General features: G+C 40.0%; 1 protein-coding gene across 1 annotated transcript in view; it reads left to right on the top strand.

Annotated features, from left to right (window-relative positions):
• SCLT1 (sodium channel and clathrin linker 1) overlaps positions 1-13,405 on the top strand; it is a 226,177-nt gene that overhangs the window by 165,586 nt on the left and 47,186 nt on the right. Inside the window, exon 18 of the mRNA XM_027567331.1 lies at positions 1,061-1,257. Coding sequence (XP_027423132.1) covers positions 1,061-1,257 — 197 coding nt within the window. The remainder of the gene's footprint in view (positions 1-1,060; positions 1,258-13,405) is intronic.

Raw genomic sequence — 13,405 nt, 5'->3', positions numbered from 1 at the left:
TTCAAGGTGTTGGGGAAAGTGTTAAAAAATGTGTCAGTCAGTCAGTTCAGTTCAGTCGCTCAGTCGTGTCCAGCTCTTTGCGACCCCATGAATCGCAGCACGCTAGGCCTCCCTGTCCCATCACCAACTCCCGGAGTTCACTCAGACTCACGTCCATCGAGTCAGTGATGCCATCCAGCCATCTCATCCTCTGTCGTCCCCTTCTCCTCCTGCCCCCAATCCCTCCCAGCATCAGAGTCTTTTCCAATGAGTCAACTCTTCACATGAAGTGGCCAAAGTACTGGAGTTTCAGCTTCAGCATCATTCCTTCCAAAAAATCCCAGGGCTGATCTCCTTCAGAATGGACTGGTTGGATCTCCTTGCAGTCCAAGGGACTCTCAAGAGTCTTCTCCAACACCACAGTTCAAAAGCATCAATTCTTCGGCGCTCAGCCTTCTTCACAGTCCAACTCTCACATCCATACATGACCACTGGAAAAACCATAGCCTTGACTAGCCAGACCTTTGTTGGCAAAGTAACGTCTGCTTTTGAATATGCCATCTAGGTTGGTCATAACTTTCCTTCCAAGGAGTAAATGTCTTTTAATTTCATGGCTGCAGTCACCATCTGTAGTGATTTTGGAGCCCAAAAAAATAAAGTCTGACACTGTTTCCACTGTTTCCCCATCTATTTCCCATGAAGTGATGGGGCCAGATGCCATGATCTTCGTTTTCTGAATGTTGAGCTTTAAGCCAACTTTTTCACTCTCCTCTTTCACTTTCATCAAGAGGCTTTTTAGTTCCTCTTCACTTTCTGCCATAAGGGTGGTGTCAGCTGCATATCTTAGGTTATTGATATTTCTCCATCTTAATTCTGCTTTCATTAAATTTGTACTATAACATAGGATAAGTCTTCATCTATGATGGAGACAAATTGTAAAATTAATTTTTATATAGATTCCTCATCCAAACATTTCTATGCCACAGACCACACAATAAATGATTGTATTTATCAGTGATCACTATGTCTCCTAGAATAACAGAAAAGAAAAAGAAAATACTATTTTCATTTTATTCCTTAGATCAGTACAATGGAGCATGAATTTTCAATAAAGGAACATGCGTTTGAAGTTCAATTAAGAGAAATGGAAGACAGTAATCGAAATTCCACTGTTGAACTGAGGCATCTCTTAGCTACTACACAGAAAGCAGCCAATAGGTGGAAAGAAGAAACAAAGAAACTCACTGAAAGTGCAGAAATCAGAATCAATAATCTAAAGTAAGTCCACTATTAATTCTTTGGTACATTGTACAGAAAAATTATTTAACCTTTAGTTTAATGTCCTTGCCATAATCTTTTTATAAAAATATGTAAGTCTGTACCTTATATTTTTTACAGCAAATATTAAATTACTATGAAAAATGTTGACAATTATAGATCAAACTAACATTGTTTGTTTTATAAATTGTATGCATATCCCAGGAAATACAATGATTTTTGTTGGGCATGGCAGTTTAGAATCTTAATACTATTCATGTATAGATATAGCATAGTAATGTTCCATAGTTGCAAGAGAATCTATTTGGCCTGCAAAGCCTAATATTTGTTCTTTGGCCCTTTAAGAAAAAGTTTGCTGACGTTTGCCCAGGAAGAACGTGAACTTTTATGATGAATGAAATGGGAAGCTATGAAGGGCTTTTAACAAAATAATATGATTGGGCTTAAATGTTCAACAGGTCACTTTGACTGCTCTATGATGAATAGCCTGGAGAGGGTCAAGGGTAGAAGAAGAGAGAAGATGAATCAGTACTGTGACAATCCAAGTACAAAATGATGGTAACTTGGATTAAGTTTCGAAGGACTGGAAATCATTTTTTTAAAGTTTGCTTTGGGCCATGTTAAGTATGAGCTACCTAAAAGATCTTTAAGTCAGAATAAAAAAAAAAAAAAAAGAATATCACCTTGTTAGGTTCACAAGTTTGGAGTTCAGGGAAGATATTGCAACAAGAGCTATAAATTTAGGAGTGATTAACATACACATAATTTTTAAAGTCATGGAATTAGAAGGTATAGAAAATAAGTCTGGATAGGGAAATTAGGCAACTGAGGACTAAGTTCTAAAATTTAGTTTGGAGAAATGAAAATTTAGCTGAGCCTGAGAAAAAATTCTGGGACAAACAGGAGAAAGAATAGTAAAAAAAAAAAAAAAAAAAACTCAAAAACAATGACATAAAAATAGATGATATTTACTTTTTACAGATGGATAAACGGAGTCTGAGTGACATAAAGGAACTTGTTCAAGGTCAGATAGCTAACAAAGTAAAAGATCCTGGTTTCAAATTTAGTCAGCTTGGATATAGTCAGTATGGTCCTAACCATTAAAGTTTGCTTTGTTTTTTTTTTTTTTTGCCAGTTTATTTCTTTTTATTGAAGTGTAGTTGCTGTACAATATTATATGTTCTAGGTGTACAATATAGTGATTCACAACATTTTAATTTATAGTTACTGTAAAATATTGAGTATATTCCCTGTGTTGCACAATATATGCTTTTGCTTATTTTATACCTAGTAGTTTGTACATCCGAATCCACCACCCCTATACTAACCCTCCCCACTTCTCTCTCCCCACCAATAACCACAGTTTGTTTTCTGTAGCTGCAAGCCAGTTTCTTTTTGTTATGTTCACTAGTTTCTTTTCTTGGCCAAGTAGTATTCTACTGTGTATATATTTCATGTCTTCTTTATCCATTCATCTATTGATGGACACTTAAGTTGCTTCCATTTTTTGGCAATTGTAAATATTGCTGCTGTGAACTTTGGAGTGCATGTATCTTTTCGAATTAGTGGGGTTTTTTTTTTCTTTCAGATGAATACCCAAGGGTGGAATTGGTACTTCTATTTTTAGTTTTTGAGAAACCTCCATACTGTTTTTTTCTCCCCCTCCATACTGTTATCGACAGTGAGTGCATCAGTTTACATTCTCACCAGCAGTGTACTAGCATTCCATTTCCACCACATTTTTGCCAGCACTTGTTATTTGTGTTCCTTTTGATGTTAGCCATTCTGACAGGTGTGTAGTGATATCTTATTGTGGTTTTGATTTGCATTTCCCTGATGATAGTGATATTGGACATCTTTTCATATGCCTATTGGCCATCTGTGTGTCCTTTTTGGGAAAATGTCAGATAAGCAGGTATCACTATAAACTTCCTTCTTAGACCTGGTTTTACTGTGTCCCATAAGTTTTGAATTGTTGTGTTTTCATTTTCATTTGTCTCTAGGAATTTTTAAAATTTCCTCTCTGATTTAGTGCTCTATTGATGATTTTGTAGCTATAGTTTGGCCTCCACGTTTGTAGTTTTATAGTTTTTTCCTGTAGTTGATTTCTAGTTGCATAGATTTGTGATTGAAAAAGATACTTGATATGATCTCAGTTTTCTTAAATTTATCAAGGCTTGTTTTCTGGCCTAGCATGTTATCTGTCCTGGAGAATGTTCCATTTGCACTTGAAAAGAATGTGTATTTTGTTGCTTTCAGGTAGAATATTCTCTCTGTATGTAAATTAAGTTCATTTGATCTAATGTGTCATTTAAGGCAAGGATTTCCTTACTAACTGTATGTCTGGATGATCTGTCCATTGATGTAAGTGGGATGTTAAAGTCCCTGACTATTATTATTTCCTGTCAGTTTCTCCTATTATGTCCATTAATATTTACCTTATATATTTAGGTGCTCATATATGGGGTGCATATACATTTGTATTTGTTATATCTTTTTCTTGAATTTATCCCTTGATTATTATGTGTTGTCCTCCTTTGTCTCTTCCAGCAGCCTTAATCTTACAGTCTGTTTTATCTAAGTATTGCTACTCTGGCCGTCTCTTGATTTCCATTTGTATGGAATACCTGTTTCCATTTCCTCACTTTAGCTTTGTGTGTGTCTCTAGATCTGAAGTCTCTTGTAGGCAGCATGTGTATGGGTCTTGTTTTTGTATACAGTCAGCCAGTCTATGTCTTTTGGTTGGAGCATTTAGACAATTCAAAATTAAGATAATTATTGAGATGTACTTACTGCCATTTTGTTAATTGTTTGGGGCTTGTTTTTGGAGATTTTTCCTTTCTTTTGTTCTCTTCTTTGTGACTTATGACTATCTTTAGTGTTTGGATTCCTTTTTCTTTTTTATGTGTGTATGTCTGTTACAGATTTTTGTTTTGTGGTTACCACAAGGTTTTTGTAAATCATATTGCTTTAGATACAAAGCAGTTTTAATTGTTTTTTTACATTCAGTTCAGTTCAGTCGCTTAGTGGTGTCTGACTCTTTGCGACCCCAGGGACTGCGCACGCCAGGCCTCCCTGTCCATCACCAACTCCCGGAGTTCACTCAGACTCACGTGCATCGAGTCAGTGATGCCATCCAGCCATCTCATCCTCTGTCGTCCCCTTCTCCTCCCGCCTTCAATCTTTCCCAACATCAGGGTCTTTTCAAATGAGTCAGTTATTCGCATCAGGTGGCCAAAATATTGGAGTTTCAGCTTCAACGTCAGTCCTTCCAATGAACATTCAGGATTGATCTCTTTTAGGATGGACTGATTGGATCTCCTTGCAGTCCAAGGGACTCTCAAGAGTATTCTCCAACACCACAGTTCAAAAGCATCAATTCTTCAGTGCTCAGCTTTCTTTATAGTCCAACTCTCACATCCATGCATGACTGCTGGAAAAACTATAGCCTTGACTAGACTGACCTTTGTTGGCAAAGTAATGTCTCTGCTTTTTAATATATGATGTCTAGGTTGGTCATAACTTTCCTTCCAAGGATCAAGCGTCTTTTAATTTTATGGTTGCAGTCATCATCTGCAGTGATTTTGAAGCCCCCCAAACAAATAGAGTCTCTCACTGTTTCCCCTGTTTCCCCATTTATTTCCCATGAAGTGATGAGACCAAATGCCATGATCTTAACATTGTTTTACATTGCTGATCTCTAATTTCAGATGCATTGTAAATACCTGCATCTGTACTCTCTTCCCTCCATGATTACTATTTTTTATTTCATATTTTACATCTGATTGTTTTGCGTGTCCCTTAACTGCTTATTGTGGATACAGATGATTTTACTACTTTGGCCTTTGAACCTCCCTACTAGCTTTTTGTGTGGATGATTTCCTCCCTTTACTGTGTGTTTGCCTTTACTAGTGAGCTTTTCCATTCAGTAATTTTCTTGTTTTTAGTTGTGGCCTTTCTTTGTCTCTTAGATAACTTCATTTAACATTTGTTGGAAAGCTGTTTTGCTGGTGCTCAAGTTTATCTTTTGTTTATCTATAGAACTTTTAATTTCTCTGTCAAATCTGAAGGAGAACCATGCTGGGTAGAAGATTCTTGGTTGTAGGATTTTTGTTTTTTTCTTTTCATCAATTTACATATATTGTGCCACTCCTTTCTGGCCTGCCGAATTTCTGCTGGAAAATAAGCTGATAACTTTATGGGCATTCCTTTGTATGGTATTTATTGGTTTTCCCTTGCTGCTTTTAATATTCTCTCTTTATCTTTAATTTTTGTCATTTTAATTATCATGTGTCTTAGTATGGTTCCTCTTTGGAACTCTCTGCACTTCCTGGACTGTTTCTTTTCCTAGGCTTAGGAAGTTTTGAGTTATTATGACTTCAGATATTTTCTCCGACCCTTTCTCTCTGAAATGCTAATGCTCTGCTTGACGTTGTCAATGTATGCTTGACAATGCTTGACGTTGTCCCAGAGGTCTCTGACACTATCCTCATTTCTTTTTATTTTTTTTCTTTATCTGTACAGTGGCAGTGACTTCCCTTGTTCTGTCTTCCAGCTCACTGATGCATTCCTCTGTATCATTCAGTCTCCTGTTGTTTACTTCTAGTGTATTTTTCATTTCATTTGTAGTCTTCATCTCTGTTTAGTTGGTCTTTTATGTTTTCTCTTTATAACAGAAACTACTAACTTCTCACTCTCTGTATGTATTCTTTTCCCGAGTTCTTTGATCATCTTTACAGTCATTACTCTGAACCCTTTCCTGGTATATTGTCTGTCTACACTTATTTCTTCATCTAGGATTTTATCTCTTCCTTCATCTGGAGTATATTCCTCTGCCTCCTCATTTTGCTTAAGTTGCTATTTGTATCTTTACGTATGTGGTAGATTAGTCACACTTCTCAACTTTAGAGAAGCGGCCTTCTGTAGGAAACATCCTATGCATCCCAGCAGTACACTCCCCTCTCATCACTCAAACTGTAGGTTCTAGGGGTACCCCAAGAGGGCTGCGTGGGTCCTTCTGTTGTGGCGGGCTGACTGTGTGGCAGTCTGGTGGGCTTGTTGTCCTGTAGCCTGATTGGTTGCCAGGCCGTATCTTATATGGATGCTCCTGTGAACTAGTTAGTGAGACCCACTTATGAAGCAGCTTGTTGTGGAACCCTCAGGGGCCTCAGGCTAGTGCTGGCTCTCTGGTGGGCAGAGTCAGCATTTATAAGACTCTGAGCTGTTGCCTGCCCTCTGCTTTGTGATTCTAGGTCTGGGGTTAATGCCATACTAGTGGCGAGCAGAACCGCTTCCTGGAATCTGGCTGTAGGGCCCACGGATCCCAGAGCTGATGTCAGATTGCTGATGAGCGGGGGCAGGTTCTTGACACAGTTGCTTATGGGGGATTGCTGTGTTCCAAAGCTTGTGTTGGCCTACTGTTAGTGGACTGGATATGCAGGCTGCTGGATCATGGTTTTCTTGCCTCTGGTGTCTACCTTCTGGTGGGTAAGGCTGGTCTGGAGGCTTGTGCAGGCTTCCTGGATGGCAGGGCTATTGCCTGCTCAGTGGTGGGTGGAGCGGAGTCTTGGTCCTTTGAGCAGGGCCATATTTAGAGGCAGGGAGTTGGTGATGGACAGGGAGGCCTGGTGTGCTGCAGTTCATGGGGTCGCAAAGAGTCAGACACAACTGAAGCGACTTAGCAGCAGCAGCAAGCAGCCTGTCTACTGATGAGTGGTCTGTAACCCCACTCAGTTAATTTTTTGGCCTGAAGCATCCCAATTCTGGGGCCTACAGGCTGTTGGGTGGTGTCAAGTCCTGACACTAATGAACCAGAGGGAAGATTTCAAGATGGCAGCCACAAGCATCAGTAGCTATACAATAGATAGCTCCTAAGTATGGCTACCACCAGTGTCTATGTCCACAGGAAGAGTCACAGGCATCCCCACTTCTCCCAGAGACTCTCCAACAAGGTAAGTCTGGCCCAGGCTTCAATCAAATTACTGCTTTTGCCCTGGGTCCTGGTGCATGTAGGATTTTGTGTGTGCCCTTTAAGAGTGAAGTCTATTTCCCTCAGTCCTATGGGGCTCCTGAAATTAAGCCCCACTAGCCTTCAAAGCCAGATCTCCAGGGGTTTGTGTTCACAGTACAGAACCTCCAGGCTGGGGAACCCAACATGGGGCTCAGAACTCTCACTCTGCATATAATTATCCTCCAGTTTGTGGGTTGCCCACCAGAGAGTATAGGACTTGATTATATCAGGAGTCCATCCCTCCTACCCATCTCACTGTGGCTCCTTCACTATGTCTTTAGTTTATATCTTTTCTGGTAGGTTTTGGGCTTTTTCACTGATGGCTGTTCTGCAGATAGTTATTACTTTTGAGAGGAAGCGAGCTTGGAGTCTTTACTCTGCTAGCTTGGCCAACCCCCCTGCCCCCACCACCAACCATAGTGTTTTATAAAATGCTAGTGACTGGTTGAGTAAGATAGAACTGAGAATGAACCTTTCGGTTTGGTACCCTGTGGTGCTTTTATTATTGATAATAAAAATAAGAACAGTTTTAGTGAAATGCTGGAAGGAAAATGTATTTAGAATTAGTTTGAAAGAAAGGGAAAATTTTGCTTGTGTTTATTGGTGAGCTAGGACATTTGGACCTGTCCTCTCATGGCTAAAAACGTTACATGAATTATAAAAAGCATCTATTTGCATTAAATAACAAAAAATTATTACCAGTTTGACTTTATCCAAGGAATGCAAAATTATTAAAGCATTAGAAAACAAATTGATGTAATTTACCACATTACTTATTAAAAGAGAAGAATCATAAGGTTATCTCAATAGAGATAGAAAAAGTATTTGAGAAAATTTAATATGTATCCATTTTTGATTTTTAATATGTCTCAGCAAACTAGAAATAGAATTTACTTAATTTTATAAAGGTATCTCTTCTAAATCAAACATTATTCTGAATATCAAAACATAAATCTTAATAGCTTTTCTTTGAAGACTGGAAAGATGACCAAGACCACTATTACCACTTCTGTTAGTATTTGTACCAGAAGTCCTAATCAGTGCACTATGTCCAGAAAAAGAAATAAAAGGTATACAGACTGGAAAAGAAGAAAACAGTCATTCTTCACAGACATAATGATTGTATGTGTAGAAAATCCAAAATAATTCACAGACCAATTGTGTTTCCACATCCCAGCAACAAACATTTCAAAATAAAACTTTAAAAATAGTATAATTTATGTTGTATCAAAATATATCAAATGTCTGTGAATAAATTTAACAAAGAATGTGTAAGACTTTCTCGTGAAAACTAGGATATTAAAAATAAAGGTCTAAGTAAATAGAGATATCATATTAATTGGTCAGAATCCTTAATATTATACATTTGTTAATACCCCCTGCCCTGACGATATAGAGATATAGTGTAATCTCAGCCAAAATACTTACACATGGAGCAGTATCCAAAATATTAAGTGAAAACGAAAAAAAAAGCATAGTGTACAGTGTGTGTACTATTCTGCCCTTGTCAGGGTATTTACTAGCTTTGACTGGTGAAAGGACCTAGATACAGTGGCCAGTATTCAGATGCAGGTGAGGTATCCTAAAAGAAACCAGGACTCCTTAGAGAAATGACTGATTACAGATCTCAGATAGGAAAGTACAGGATGAGCCTAGGAAACACTTTGTGGTAGCGAAAGGCATGGACAATACCAAGATTATTGGGATCAAATCAAAAGGACCCAGTAGCCAACTTGAGGAAGCTCCCACTGGCCTATATGGTGACAGTTTGATAGTTCATCAAAGAAAATATCTGCAGTAAATGTTAACATACCAAATATATTAAAAGTCTGTGACTTCAGAATGATATTAAAGAAAAAATTCTTTGGTCACCTTTGGAAGATATTATAGAAACAGCTTTTTCTGGAAAGATGAAGTTAAAATCCAGCATTTATTCTACTTTTCCTCTATTCACTGGACTTCATCAAATGCTACTTGGCCTTTTCCTATCATAACAGCCCTCACTTCACTGGTTAGGGAACCAGTGTATGGATTTTGCCAGTTAGTTGCTTAATATGTCTCCCAATTATGTATCTCAGAATCAGGAAACAACCACAAGGTAGGATTATGGACACCCTGGGCCCGCTGAGACAGCTCAAGCCGAAAGTCCTTTGATGACCCACCTGCAATTACTTCTCCTCTGCTTGATGGACCACAGTGGTATTTAGAATCTCTAGGAATTTGTCGTTTCCAGTAATCGTTAAAGTGTCTGAATTTCCCTTCCCCGTTGCATGGTTACCCTGCCTACTCTTCACAGGTCCTTTTTAGGGAAAAGCTAGGAGGAAGTATATATGAATGTATAAAAGGTTCCTTTAAAGGAACCTGCAACTTCTTCCTCCACTCAAGGGGCTCTGAATCTGAACAGATTCAAGTTTCAGTTCAGTTCAGTAGCTCAGTCGTATCCGACTCTTTGCGACCCCATGAATCGCAGCATGCCAGACCTCCCTGTCCATCACCAACTCCTGGAGTTCACCCAGACTCACGTCCATCGAATCAGTGATGCCATCCAGCCATCTCATCCTCTGTCATCCCCTTCTCCTCCTGCCCTCAATCCCTCCCAGCATCAGAGTCTTTTCCAATGAGTCAACTCTTCACATGAGGTGGCCAAAGTACTGGAGTTTCAGCTTTAGCATCATTCCTTCCAAAGAAATCCCAGGGCTGATCTCCTTCAGAATGGACTGGTTGGATCTCCTTGCAGTCCAAGGGACTCTCAAGAGTCTTCTGTAACACCACAGCTCAAAAGCATCAATTCTTCGGGTTAAAGAGCCATGACACTGTCTTATAGTGATTAAACACTGCTATTCATAAGATCTGGAGCTTTTCTTCTGCAGATCAAACAAGACTTGAGTAGACTGCCCATCTATTTCAATTCTAGGATGACAGTGATAAAATTATCAAGCCCCAAAGATCTCTGCAAATCAGATTCTGCGGGTTACTATTTGAACTCTACTGCTGTTGTAATGATGACTGCATTTGCTTTGGAGATTTAAGGCCACTACATTGCCCTTGCTGTTGAGAATTGTATCATTTTCATTAAATTCAGGTAGTCCAGATCCATGGTAGCAGTTCCCACTGTCATTTCTGTCCCCCAGAGAATAGCCACTACAGACCTCTTCAGGGATAATGAGGCACCCCTCCTGACTGTATTTCTCATAGTCCTGGTGAAGGCAGTGTCCTCTAGACCCTCCTGAAGGAGGCAGTCTCCCTGACCTCTGATAACTTTCTCAACACCAGATTCTCACATGGGGATGAGTGTGTCCTCCTCTCTTCCTGGGAACATTTCTCTTGAAAATATTCAGACACATTAAGGGACACTATTGATAGCTAGTGTATAGGGGCTGGGGGTGCTGGTAACCATCCTGCAGTGCTCCGCACAGCCCCACACAGCAAAGAATTTTCCAGCCAATGGTGTTAGTAGTGCCATGCTTGAGAAAGTCTGCTCCGTGCTGCACAACGAGTTTTTTACATTTCAGTATTCCATATAGGTCACCTTTGAATCCAGATTTTGTTCAACCAACCAAGCAAACCAAAATACTTGAGCTAATTCATTGGATGTAGAATATCTGCTTTGTGAGCCCATATTGGTAAACATGGCCTCATCCAGTGTTGTTGTTTTTGTTTTTTTTTTGCTGTAATCTAGCACCCTTAGGATCTAGTCACACATACTCTCTGATTTCTATGTAAAATTGGCAAAATCATGTAATTATCATGGTGCTTTCTGCCACCTCAGAGGTCTCGTCTTCTACCTCATTTCCTAGAGCTAAGTAGACTTCAATCTGGCCATAGATGTAGAAGCAATGGATGATGGCACGGTAATTCCTGAAAGAAGTTACCTATTCGTTGCAAGGCAACCTCCTTAGGTGAGTCCTTTACATATTCTTCAGGCAAAGGAGACTTACCTTCCCAAATAGAGAAGAAGAACTGCTTCTACTCTCAGAGAAAGCCTTGCAGAATTTAGGGCTTCAAGGCTCCAGCTTCATTGGAGTCTGTCTGTTCACATGTCCCCATTTCAACTTGGAGGGGAAAAAAGACCCTGCGAGGTTATGCATTCAGCCTGTGGTGGTATTCAGCCATTCCTGGGATTAGACTTTGGATTTGATTTTCAGAAAATTCAGCTTTGCAACTGCTGGAGATAAGGGTTTCTTTTAGGGTAATAACAGCAGCTTCTGGCCCCCTAACCTAGACTTTGAACTCAGAATTTAAAACTCTGAGCCCTTTATTTTTATTTTCAGAGCTTTCCATTATACCTGGAAGCTGCATTATTTTCTTCATTCCCTGTCATTATTTAGTCACTCAAAATGTTACAGTATACAGGCACTTGATTATACAGGTAATAATTTAACTCTTTTACCATGGATTATCATGGTCCCCTTTACCACTGACCTTTAAATTTAAGCAGAGCATAGAACAATTCTAGGTAATTCACAACCAGTTAGAGTACCCATTCATAAGGTTATATTCTTCTGGAACTACTTCTGGTACCAATTTCTCTATGCATCAGGGTTTATTCAAGGAAACAGAACTACTCCGGACAGTACTGAATAGTAATAGAATATGGGATTTATTGTAGGAATTAGACCTTATGCAGTGGCACTGGTAGATAATTCAATTAAATGCACTTGTCTCTGCATCTGATGCTAAACCTGAAGTCACTGTGGGTCTCTGAACCAGCAGTTGTGAAGGACAGCTGAATGCAGATGAAACAGCTCACAAGGACAAACTGAAACCCTGTTTTCAACCTGTCTCTCATCACTTCCACCTCAAACCACTTTGTGGATGACCTGCAGGAGAGGCTGCTGCCCTTCACCATGGATCTGTACATGGTCCAAGAGGCCAAAAGAGGAGGTCTAACAAGAGGCAGAAAATGGAATTGCTGAAGGTTCAGGTGGTGCCCCACACCATTATAGTGACCTAACATATCAGCAGCTGTGCAGGAGCTGCCAGAGGGCCAGGTATCCTGCCAGCCTTCACAGCTACTGCACAAACTTCTCTTATGGTCAACACCAGCCCAGGACCAGGTAGGGAAAGGAATCCTGGGAAACATAATTGCAGGTTAACTAAGTCGGTGCAGTCCAAAGACACCACCATGTGCTTGTCATAGTGTAATTCTTGATGTTGTTCAGTTCACAATGCTTATGTAAGGAAGAACAAAACCATATAAAATAAATGAGGTTTAACATCAGTCTAAAGATTATGATGTGCATGCTAAGTCACTTAAGTCCTGTCTCTTTGTGACCCCATGGACTGTAGCTTGCCAGGTTCCTCTGCCCGTGGGATTTTCTAGGCAAGAATATTGGAGTGGGTTACCATTTCCTCCTTCAGAGAATCTTCCCAACCCAGGGATTGAAGCCATGTCTCTTATATCTCCTGCATTGACAGGCAGGTTCTTCACCACCAGCACCACTTGGGAAGCCACACACATATTTCTGCTGCTGCTAAGTCGCTTCAGTCGTGTCCGACTCTGTGCAACCCCATAGACGGCAGCCCGCCAGGCTCCCCCGTCCCTGGGATTCTCCAGGCAAGAACACTGGAGTGGGGTACCATTTCCTTCTCCAATGCATGAAAGTGAAAAGTGAAAGTGAAGTCACTCAGTCTTGTCCGACTCTTACCGACCCCATGGACTGCAGCCTACCAGGCTCCTCTGCCCATGGGATTTTCCAGGCAAGAGTACTGGAGTGGGGTGCCATTGCCTTCTCCGCACACATATTTATGATGGTAACTATATGTTGAATATACACTGTTTGCCACTCTACATACTCCTTTAATCATCACAAAAGCTTTATGAAGTAAATGCTATTATGCTCCCTGTATTAGGGTTCTTCAGAGAAACAGAACCAATAAGGTGTATGTGAGAGAGAGAATGTGTGTGTGTGTGTCTGTGTGTGTAAAGGTTTATTTTAATGAATTGGTTCAAGTGATTGTACAGGCCTGGCAAGTCCAAACTCTGATTGAGAAGACTAGCAGGCTGGATAGTCAAGCTGTTCCTTTTCAAGTCCAAAGGCATTCATGCTGGAAATCTGAAAGCCAGTGTTACTGTTTGAGTCCAAAAGTCCTCTGTTGCAGAGTACCCTGTTGCTTGGAGGAAGTCAGCTTTTTGTT

Source organism: Bos indicus x Bos taurus, chromosome 17, assembly GCF_003369695.1.
Source record: "Bos indicus x Bos taurus breed Angus x Brahman F1 hybrid chromosome 17, Bos_hybrid_MaternalHap_v2.0, whole genome shotgun sequence".
In the NCBI taxonomy this organism is placed as follows: domain Eukaryota; kingdom Metazoa; phylum Chordata; class Mammalia; order Artiodactyla; family Bovidae; genus Bos; species Bos indicus x Bos taurus.
The sequence above is the reverse complement of the archived record's forward strand: the minus strand, read 5'-3'. Positions and strand labels throughout refer to the sequence as shown.